General features: G+C 42.4%; 1 protein-coding gene across 8 annotated transcripts in view; it reads right to left on the bottom strand.

The window, feature by feature from the left end:
• The window catches only part of EPS15 (epidermal growth factor receptor pathway substrate 15), a 138,224-nt gene extending 130,766 nt beyond the window's left edge, over positions 1-7,458 (bottom strand). For 2 of the 8 annotated variants that reach the window (XM_061121923.1, XM_061121924.1), the window contains exon 1: positions 6,967-7,142. In XM_061121923.1, coding sequence (XP_060977906.1) covers positions 6,967-7,041 — 75 coding nt within the window. In that variant the 5' untranslated portion in view covers positions 7,042-7,142. Of the gene's footprint in view, positions 1-6,966; positions 7,143-7,311 lie in introns of those variants that run through there. The other 6 variants (XM_061121920.1, XM_061121925.1, XM_061121918.1 and 3 more) reach the window with 6 other exon arrangements.
• Positions 7,459-12,065: the final 4,607 nt, after the last annotated feature.

Below are 12,065 nucleotides of genomic sequence, written 5' to 3'. Positions count from 1 at the left end.
TTGGCCACCTGATGCGAAGAGCTGACTTATTGGAAAAGACCCTGATGCTGGGAAAGATTGAGGGCAGGAGGAGAAGGGGATGACAGAGGATGAGATGGTTGGATGGCATCACCAACTCAGTGGACATGGGTTTGGGTGGACTCCCGGAGTTGGTGATGGACAGGGAGGCCTGGCATGCTGCAGTTCATGGGGTCGCAAAGAGTCAGACACAACTGAGAGATTGAAATGAACTGAACACGTATATGAAGATGTGAGAAAGAATATTCCCTGCAGCACTGTCTGTATTATAACAACAAAAGATTAGAAACAATACAGAAATCCATCATTAAGTGGCTATTTAAGGAAAGTGAAAGTGAAGTCGCTCAGTCCTGTCCGACTCTTTGCGACCCCATGGACTGTAGTCTACCAGGCTCCTCCGTCCATGGGGTTTTCCAGGCAAGAATACTGGAGTGGGTTGCCATTTCCTTCTCCAGATCTTCCCGACCCAGGGATTGAACCTGGGTCTCCAGCATTGTAGGCAGACGCTTTACTGTCTGAGCCACCAGGGTATACTGATATCAAAGAATATTCTCAAATTTTGGAAATAATGAAGGAATCTGTATGTGCTTGTATAGAACAATCTCCTAGATAAATTAAGCTAAAAATAACAGTAAGCCACAAAATATGCAGTTTATTCAAAAGAAATATACATACACAGTATATATCACATATCTTATACTCAGGTGTATAACATACACACACATATTTGCATACATATCACACAGAATTGGGGCATCCCAGGTGGCGCTAGTGGTAAAGAACCCACCTGTCAATGCAGGAGATGTAAGAGATATGGGTTCGAATCCTGGGTTGGGAAGATCCCCAGGAGGAGGGCATGGCAATCCACTCCAGTATTCTTGCATGGAGAATCCCATGGACAAAACAGCCTGGCAGGCTAAAGTCCACCGGGTCACAAAGATGTGGACACGACTGAAGCGACTTAGCACACACTACTGCTGGAAACACACACAAGAAACAGCAAGAATGATTGCCCTAGGAGAGGGCCAAGAGCATGATGGAGATTTTCACTGGTATGTGTGAGGATTTTTTTTCTTTTAATATTTTTATTTATTTATTTGCTGCATTGGGTCTTAGTTGCATCATGCAAGATCTTTTGTTGTAGTGCAAAGACTCTCTGGTTGCAGCACTTGGGCTGCAGAGCATGTAGGCTTCAGCTGTTGTGGTGCACAGGCTCTCTAGATGTGGCACATGGACTCCAGAGCACACAGGTTCGACAGCTGCATCCCATGAGCTTAGCTGCTTCACAGCATGTATGATCTCAGTTCCCGTACCAGGGATCGAACCCACATTCCCAGCACTGCAAGGCAGATTCTTAACCACTGGACCACCAAGGAAGTCCCTGAGTTTGTTTTTTTTTTAAACAGACCTTTATTCTGGTTCTTTCATTTACTGACTATAATACATAAGTCACAAATTATGAGCCTTGGTATTCTCCAGTTTGAAATAATGATAACAACAGCCTTAGCTATTAGTTATTGTGAAGATCAAATGAGAGCATAAATTACTTCATAAATTATAAAGCAGCATACAAAATTATAAATTAGTCTTCTAACTGAATTCTCCAAACCAACTATAATAATAATAATTATCATTCTAACCAATTTCTCCAAACCCGAAGATAGGAATGTTTAAGATGGAATGTAAATGCAGATGCTATCGTAGAACACACATTTTTACTTCCCATATAGCTATTTATTTTGTAATTAAACTATAGTTGTAATTAATATTAATTACTGGTATCAATGTAAAAGGGTAAATTTTCAAAAATATTGTCATATAGAAATGTTAAGTCAGCTATTACAGAAGAAATTCATGTTTACTATTGAAAAGAAGTAAAAATTATAACCATGCTATCATAAATTTGGGTTTTTTTTCCTTTCAGTCTTTTTTCTATGTATGCTTAAGTAGATTAGATTTATTTAAATAAAATGTTTCTACTTTACTGTAAAACAGCATTCACATTATAACATCCCTCAGATTAAAAGCTCCTAATAAACATAATTTTTAATGAAGATAATCATATTTTATCTTGGTGATGAGAGTTCAACTATTTAAATGAAATTCCCATATATGGGTTTACCTAATGAACTCTGTCTGGATTACTTTTTCATTTATTTCCACCAATTCTCCAAATTATCCAGATCAATGATGATTTCCCCCTCCTCCCTCCCTCCCTCTCTTCCTCTCCCACTCTTTCTCTCTCTCAAGGCATCTTCCTAATTTTGGCTTCCATAGATCCAATTTTATTAAGTCTAAAATTCACAAAACAAAGAAGCATATAACTATGTTTATAAATCTTTGAAGAACAAGTGCTGTGCTTAGTCGCTCAGTCATGTCCCACTCTTTGCAACCCATGGATTCTACCCCTCTAGGTTCCTCTGTCCATGGGGATTCTCCAGGCAAGAATACTGGACTGGGTTGCCATGCCCATTGAAGAGCAAGTAAAACACCCTAAATTGAGACCTTAATTGAGATTATTAGTGAAAGGGAAATCAGAACTATGATTTGTTACTAAATAAAGATGCTCAATCTTTTTCTACAACATTTATTGTTGTAGAAATGTATTGTTTTCTACAATATTATTATTCTGTCTGCAAACAGTGAAAACAAAAAAATACACTCAGGTTATTCCTAGGAGACTCTAAACCAACTGTTCCTAATTAATTTTAACTATGACAGCTCCTCCCAAATGCTGAACATTTCAAGCCATTTTTGAAAACTGTTTGATATTGTTCAGGGAAGCAAAGATTTCCTGAGTATACTGGACAAAAGTATCATTATTGTGCCTTTTCCATAGTAGGAACTCAAATAAGTCATACTGAATAAACACTTCTTTTCTGTTTCTGAGAACATGTAATTTTCACACTCTACCCTGTAATTTACCATCATGATTGTTATACCAAACCACAAAGGGGATACACATATTAATACATATTGCCTACTTTTTAAATGAAATTGAAAATAAATACCAAAAACTGAAATTATGGGAGATTTTTTTTTTCCCTCCAATTTTCAAATTTTCTATAATGCAGTTATATCACTCTTGCAATCTTAAAAAAGCATTAAAAGAAAAAGTATCCTTATAGCATTTATTGTTTTTGACCATATATTAAGATTGTTTTAAGTCCCATTCTAAAGGGTCTTTTTAGTATTAAAAAAAAATCCTTGCTAAATTAAAACAAGAAAACTTCAGCATAAAGCTGAACTGACAGAGTATTATTTAAAATACTCCCATTATGCCATCTTTCAACAAAGTAAAACCTTTCTCATCATCAAAAGCACTACTTGTGCATCCAGAGTTGTATTATCAAGATACCATTAAAGGTAACTACAGATTCAGAGGCAAAGGACATTGCTTCCATACTTGTGAAGTTCAGTACCTAACTAGGAAAACAAGGCAAATACTGAAAAAGAAAATAAAAAAATACAAGGGAGCAATGGATATGCCAAGCATCTAGTATACAGACAAGTATAGCAGACAGCTTTTGAAGTCCTACAGACTTCAGTTCAAATCTTAGATCTTACTTACGAATTTATGTAAATTATTTCCCTTATTTGTAAAATGGAGTGTTAAGTGAAGTAAAATTCTTAGCATATGGTAACACTTAAAGGGAAGTTAACAGTATTATTATTAGTAGAGATGCAGACTTAAAGAAGAAATGAGCAACCAGCAAAGTTTAAAAAGAGGAAGTATTAATAACTTTTTGTCATCTACTACCATAAGCAAAAATCACAAGATCTTTCTCATTCAAGTTTTACTTCTTATTGCCAAAAAGAAAATAGAACACCTGGTAAAGAAAATTGAAACCAGAAAACACGATGCCTATAAAGTACCCTAGGAAAGTCACCACTAGATCTCCAAATCACAGAATATGATCTATTAAAAAAAATGTTCTTTGGAAAGGTCTTTAGATCATCTAATTCAAACTCTCCAACTCTCCAGAATTAAGCTCCATGCTTTCTTCTGTCTCTGAGTGCCAAGAATTGTCATCTTGTTCATAAGTATATCCTTAGCACCTAGAATAAATCCTAGTACATAATAAATGATCAGTACATATTTGTTGGATCAATATTAAAAGCAAGAAAACTGAGACCTGGAGATTTAACTCAATAACAGTTACCTCCCGGCAGAGCTGGAACTGAAACATTTTACTATTCTAGCATTCTACCCTGTTTAGAAGCTCAGTTCAGTTCATTTCAGTTGCTCAGTCGTGTCTTTGCGACCCCATGAACCGCAGCATGCCAGGCCTCTCTGTCCATCACCAACTCCCAGAGTTCACCCAAACCCATGTCCATTGAGTCGGTGATGCCATCCAACCATCTCATCCTCTGTCGTCCCCTTCTCCTTCTGCCCTCAATCTTTCCCAGAATCAGGGTCTTTTCAAATGAGTCAGCTCTTTGCATCAGTGGCTAGACTATGATAATTTAGATAACTTATCTTGGTGGTTGGGGAATTGGAGGGTTTGCTGGCAGGCAGGAGAAAGAGGAAGGAGAAAATTAACCTAGTTTTCAGGTGTTTTTCCCAACTGACAGTTTTGCTTAATTGATAGAGGCCAAAAATTCTACTCAAGACAATTCCAGCATAGAGCAGGGCACATAATAGGTACTTAACAAATACTGGCTGAATGAATCAACCTACTGCAAAACTATTACTATTTAATAACCAGGGGCAGAAACTAACTTCAGCATCTGTTTAATCTTTGTAGCTGTCACAGAGTTCTTCAGAATTTTGAGTCATTCATAAGACAAATATTATTAATAACTTTCTTCCAGACATGTGCTGAAGGAAAGAGATGAAAGATGTCCCTGCCATGCAGGATCTCACTTGAGTATGCCTATGTCTGAGTGTGTCTTGAGGGGGTTATGGTGACATAAACAGATCAACAATAAATATGAAACCAGGCTGCATTGTTATCTCAGTTTATTTGCCTCAAGCAGTTAAAAAGTCAATTAAAAAACACAAATCAGCCAAATTTTAAAATAACAAGGAGGCACATTAGGTATTTAAACACTTGGGAATGTTCTCTTTCCTGTGCCTTTACAATATATCTTATTGCCTCCTAATGTCTTAGAGGGCTTCCCTGGTGGCTCAGCAATAAAGAACCTGCCTGTCACTGCAGGAGATGCAGGTTTGATCCCTGGGTGGGAAGGATCCTCTGGAGAAGGAAATGGCAGCCCGCTCCAGTATTCTTGCCTGGGAAATCCCATGGACAGAGTAGTCTGGCCAGCTAACAGTCCACGGGGTCGCAATAGAGTCGGACACAACTTAGCGACTAAACAAAAACGTCTTAAAATCAAATTGCTCTAACTTGACTTATCTGGATATTCAATATAAATGAACCATCAATGTTTGTTCTCTCATATGTGAAACACTGAATGATAATACTCCTGATTCAGTATTTACTCTGTGTACATGTTAATATTTAAATATATAGCCACAAGAACACATTTAAATTATTTAACTATCTATAAAACTGACAGAGCCGGAAGAAAACATTCAGAGAGGAATGACAGTAAATAGAAACTAAAAGCATAGCCTTAGCCAGGAAGAAAATAAACTACGCACACAACTAAGAAGCAAATTTGTAGAAGTTCTCAGGAGAACAAAATCTTCAAGGGGAGAACTCTCGCTGAAGTTGGCCAGCAGAGCGGAAGAGCAACAGTTTGCCAACAGGATCTTGTTTAATGCATATCACTAACTAGACTATTAAAGAGTGAACATGCATAAGTCAATGTTGCCATTCCTCAAGTTTGAGTTTCAGGAGGACCCTTCCAAAGAGATTCACTACCAAGACTCAATCACCACATTCCAAGTCTTCTTCCCCATTTATCTGCTTGTCAAAACAGGATAAGCAAAACTAAATAAACTGGAAAATAACAGACTTCGCACTTATGAAGCTGAAAATTCCTACAAGCTGAAGTTACTTTACCTAAAGCACATGTTTATATGTGATTCCTGGTTACTGAGGGGAACATTTTTCACTCAGTTTATCCTAGGATGCTAGGCGAAACACCCCCAAAGTCTCTTCCTCCTCAGACAGAAAACTTTCCAGCCGAAATGTATAACCTATCCCAATGTTTTGCCTCAGAAACGCTGAGAAATCCAGGCCAAGGAGAATACAAGGTGGCAGGGAGGCTGGTGTGGGCCCCAAGGGGAACGTCCGTGGCCCCCGGTTCTGGAGAGAACAGGCTGAGAAGGTGAGGTTAGGGTGAGATTTGGTCAGAGAAGCGCCAAGGGACTGACAGGTGTACAACCTCTCTCCATCCAGGACATCCCCGGAAGATTGCAATTGGTTTTCCCAACGGAGAGGGAGGAACGAGCTTCCCAGGGTGACTGATGCTGAGCGGTTTTCTGGGAAGCACGAGGACTGGCTCTGAAGGAAGCAGAAAGGCAAGGCAGACAGAGCACACAGGTTTTGGTGAAGGTTCCCCCAGGACGAGTGATCTCTTAGGTCCTTCCCAGCACCAAGACGGCGGAACCATCACACCTGTGAAAGGATGTTTCCCGGCTATCCCCATGGACAGCGATAGACAGCCCACCCAGTAGGAGTACCAGGTAGCAGAACTGAGGAGGGAAAGGCTGAATCGGAGGATCTCACCCAGCAGGAAACCTGATCAGCAGAAGAGGCTGAAGCCAGGAAGGGGCTAGCGGGGTAAGAATGCGCTCGGGTAGGATGAGACTTATTTGGAAGACAGGCTGACTGGAGGAAACTGCTGGGAAAGGGAGGGCTTTCGTCGGACTCCAGTGGGAAAAGGCCGGTTTAGCGAGGAAAAAGCCTGGCTGGGAGGGGGCCCTGAGCGCCTGGCTCGGGAAGGTGACGCTGCCAGTCCCGAGGGTGAGCCTCGTGCGGGGCGAGGGCTGACCCGGCGGTGGGGCTGAACCGCGCGAGCTCAACAGGAGCTCACCTGGGGTGCGTCTGGCCTGGAAGGAGAAAACTTCCTGGGTGGGTGAAGGCGGACAGGAGAGGGTCGGGATCCCATCCGGCGGGGCTGGGGCACCGAAGGGTCGGGAGGAGGGGGCGCCGCGTGGGGCGGGGCCGGGGCGCGAGCGGCGGAGGTACCGGCTCAGGATGGCGTCCTCCCGCAGTCACACTCACAGACACATTCACAGGCGCGCCCGCGCGCGCTCTCAGTATCGGCCGCCCCGCCCGGGGCGGAGAGAAACTGCCCGGGTCGGCGAACCGTAGGGCGGTGGGGGAGGGGGCCGGGGACGCCGGCCGCCGAGCCCGACGGACCGGCGGGCGGCGTTACCTGTGTCAGGGAGAGCTGGGCCGCCGCAGCCATGGTGTTTCCATCATGCACGGGAGGGGAAGGAAGGACGGGCGGACGGGGGCTCGGGGCGGGGAGGAGGCGGAGGGAGCGGCCGGAGGCGAGGCCCGAGCGGGCTGGCGGGCGTCTCCCCTAACTTCGACAACTTCCCTCCTCTCGTCCACCCCGCCTCGCCTGGCCCCGCCCGCCCGGCACAGGCCTCGGAGACGCCCAAATCCTGGCGCCGGAGTTTTTGCTGCCGGATCGGAGCCTGCCCCGGGGCCGCCTGAGAAAACCCGGCGCGGACAAGTAATTAAGGTGGACGGGCTGTGGAGACAGAGGCAACTCCAGATTGTCCTGAGAACTTTAGCGGATCACCTACCCACGCTAAGCCTCTGCTTCTGAAAAATGGGAAGAACTATACCCAGAGTCCAAGCTGCTTCGAGGATTAAGTGAGATAATGATAGGAAATAATAACGGTACTTTTTATATGCCAGAATCTATGTTGGACACTTTTATTTTTAAATTGTGTAAATGAAGGAACTGAGACATAAATAAATTGTACAAATGAAACTGAAACACAAATAAATGTCATATGTAAGGGCCTACAACTGATCAGATAGCTGGTGGGTTAGAATGCAAGCTGACTCCAAAACTTTTCATTTAGCCGTCTGCTATTAGGGTGAAACTCCAATACTTTGGCCACCTAATGCGAAGAGCTGACTCATTTGAAAACACCCTGATGCTGGGAAAGATTGAGGGCAGGAGGAGAAGGAGAGGACAGAGGATGAGATGGTTGGATGGCATTACTGACTCAGTGGACATGGGTTTGGGTAGACTCCAGCAGTTGGTGATAGACAGGGAGGCCTGGCATGCTGCAGTTCATGGGGTCGCAAAGAGTCGGACACAACTGAGCGACTGAACTGAACTGAACTGATTAGGGTGAGCACCTGAAGAATTGATGCTTTCAAACTGTGGTGCTGGAGAAGACTCTTGAGAGTCCCTTGGACTCCAAGGAGAGCAAACCAGTCCACCCTAAAGGAAATCAACCCTGAATATTCTTTGGAAGGACTGATGCTGAAGCTAAAGCTCCAATACTTTGGCCACCTGATGCAAAAAGCTAATTCATGAGAAAATACCCTGATGCTGGAAAAGATTGAAGGCAGGAGGAGAGGGGAGGGACAAAGAAGATTTGGTTGAATGGCATCACTGACTCAATGGACATGAGTTTGAGCAAACTCCAAGAGATGATAATGGACAGGGAAGCCTGGCATGCTACAGTCCATGAGGTCACAAAGAGTCAGACGTGACTGAGCTATTGAACAACAACATTAGGGGGTGATATCAAAAGAAAAGACTATCTTAAGTCAAATTCTAGGTAGGAAGGGAAATAAATACTCTCCAGGCTCACTGGCTGCCTGCCACACTTAGACCCCAGTTCAGTAAAAGAGCACTGGGGCCTCCTCAGGGGCTGCAGCACTCCTAACTCCCTCCTTGGTCCCCCTGGCAAACTCCTCCTGCTCTCTCTCAAGACACCACCAAAGTACCACCGCCTTTACAAAATATCTCCTGACTTCCCCAAATCAGATTTACACACTTATCTTAACATTTCTTCTCTGCCTTATGAAGTCATCATCAGCCTAATGGCTCTTTACATCTGTCTGCCCTCTAGATGAGATGGTTGAATGGCCTCACCAACTCGGTAGACATGAGTTTGAGCCAGCTCCAGGAGTTGGTGATGGACAGGGAAACCTGGTGTGCTGCAGTCCACGGGGTCACAAAGAGTCGGACACGACTGAGCGACTGAACTGAACCGACCCTCTAGACTGAGAGCTCCTCAATGGCAAGGACTCTTTCTGATGTATATCTATATCCTCAGATCCTGGAATGTGTTTTGTACTAGTATAAGGTCTTAGTTCCTGCCAAATTAAACATAATACAGCCTATACTTTCTCATGCTGCCTTCTTCAGTTGAAATAACCAGTAACTTGAAATCCTCATCTTTAAAGGCTTGGCTTACATGCCATCTACTTCAGGAAGCCTTCTAGGGAATCCCACCCCACCCTTTAGTTGCTCTGATATTATCCCTACCCTCTGCCTTGGAGTTAGTTGAGGACTTTTTCTATACCCCAAACAGATTGCAAAATCCATGAGAACAGAGGGCTGTCTCACAACTACCTCCCTCTCACAGTTTAGCCTAGCACAGACTAGACCTCAATAAATGTTTTTGCCTAGAACTGGTCTTCCTTTCTTAGTCATGGTGGCTTCCCACAACAACGAACCATAACTCTATCAGACCCACACACTCTTAGCGTTATCGTAGTAATCCCCATTTGACACACAAGGAGAATCAAATGAACAAGCCAAGAATGGAATTAACCTCACATAAGGTTTTAGACCTTTGCCACCACAGGCGAACCATCCCCAAAATGCCCTCAGAAATTCCTGACTCTTCTCACACCCCTTTTTACAAAGTCCAGGCAATGAAGAGCCAGCCATGCAAGTCTGGTGAGCAACCACTTATTCAAAAGAGTCTCCTTTGACCTCCTTCTGCTGTTATTCTTTTTAACTTGAGGGAGAAGGGGAGATAATGTTTTAAATTACTCCTTTCCTACCTGGTATATTTATCAGCTGTAACCACCATTGATGTTTCTACTTTGATTTTCTAATTTACATTATCACTTTTGAACTCAACAACTCTGAAAGGTAGTAATCATCATATCCACTCCACAGATGAGGTGACTGAAGGTCACAGATATTAAGTGATTTTTCCCAAGGTTATACATCCAGTAACCAAAACAGTATACCGTAGTGGAATAAACAGGGCTTGGACATGAGAAACATCCACATTCCAATCCTGTCTCAACTATTTATTACTTGTACAACCTTAGAGTTATTGTGAGGATGAATGAGATAACACATGGAAATATCTAAAGTTGTAGATACACGGATTTAGTTAAGAAATCTTACAGTCATAGAATAAATTGCTATTGGGAAATACAATTGTTGTTGTTCAGTAGCTAAGTCATGTCTAACTCTCTGAGACCCCATGGACTGCAGCACACCAGGCTCCTCTATCCTCCACTATCTCCTGGAGTTTCCTCAAATTCATGTCCACTGAGTTGGTGATGCTTTCTAACCATCTCATCCTCTGCTGCCCCCTTCTCCTTTTGCCTTCAATCTTTCCCAGCATCAGGGTCTTTTCTAATAAGCCAACTCATTGAAGCTGAAACTGCAGTACATGTGACCAAAGTATTGGAGCTTTAGCTTCAGCATCAGTCCTTCCAATGAATATTCAGGGTTGATTTCCTGTAGGATTGACTGGTTTGATCTCCTTGCTGTCCAAAGGGACTCGTAAGAGTCTTCTCCAGCGCCACAATTCAAAGGCACCAATTCTTCAGCGCTCAGCCTTGTTTATGGTCCAGCTCTCAGATCCACACATGACTACCGGAAAAACCATGCTTTGACTACATGGACTTTTGTCAGCAAAATGATGTCTCTGCTTTTTAATACACTATCTAGGTTTGTCATAGTTTTTCTTCGAAGAAGTCAGTGTCTTTTAATTTCATAGAGTACAAATGCACTTGCTATTCAAGAAGACTCCACCAAACCACATGAGATACAAGATATTACTCTTGGGGGACAGGGACTCTTCGGAGTCCCTGGTGTATAGTTTCCTAGAACTCAACATGGGATAGTAAGGAAAGTATTCGAGTCAATATGTGACCTCAGACTAATCATTCAACCTGTTTGAGACTCCATTTCCCTCATATTAAAAAAAAAATGAGCAAATAGATTTGGAAAATGTTGAGGAAATATAAGGAATTATTTATTGTTATAATTATTGTGTGATTTATATTAAGTCAAAAACAGCATATTGTCTTTGCACAATATTGCTTTTCACAGTTTATGAATGTTTTTATAAATAGCATCTAACAGCTAGAGTCAAATTGGTATGTGGTAAAAGTTTGTTGAACTGAATGAATGCATAGTCTCATGTGTAGTTAATATTTGAAACCTCATTCTATCTCCATTTCACAAATTAGAAAAACCAAGAAACAAATATTTTATAAATAACTTGTTTAAGTAAGGACTAGTTAGAGCAGATCTGGACCTTGATTAAAACAGTAATAGTGATGATCAGACCCCTAAGCAAGGGAAGACTGCTTGTATGAGAATTGCCCCCATGCTCCCTTCCAGACCACCAATAATTTGCACTGGCTTCCTTTTTTGCCCATTGGTTCTGGTTTAAATCAAAAACTTGACAAAGTAGAGGGTGGGAGTGATGGTCCAAACTCCCAAAAAGGCCTAGAACTTCTGGGACTAGATTTTTTTTAGATGACACACCAGTGACAGTTTGCAAATTCGTGTCCCAGATCTCATCAAAGCACTCGGTCATATCACAAATCTATTTTAGGAGAATAAAATGTAGCTAATGGAAGATATGATCTAATTTGTTGTAAAGAGAATGAATTTCATGGAGCAGACAAAAAGGACTTACCTATTTTTTTAAGGCAACTTAATGTCTCTGGGTCTTTAACCTTCATATTCCTTATGTGTACATTGGAGACAATAATACCTACCGTGTAGAGATGTTGTAAGGACTAGAAATTATGCATAAATGCCTTATTAAAGAACCTGGCCTGAAGTGGCAGCTCTTAAGAATGCCATTCTTCAAGATCACCCTTTAACCCTCTGTCAAACAACCCTCCTGGAGAAGGCAATGGCACCCCACTCCAGTACTCTTGCCTGGAAAA

This window comes from Dama dama, chromosome 20 (assembly GCF_033118175.1).
Source record: "Dama dama isolate Ldn47 chromosome 20, ASM3311817v1, whole genome shotgun sequence".
Lineage (NCBI taxonomy): Eukaryota > Metazoa > Chordata > Mammalia > Artiodactyla > Cervidae > Dama > Dama dama.
This window is presented reverse-complemented; position numbering and strand designations above follow the sequence as displayed.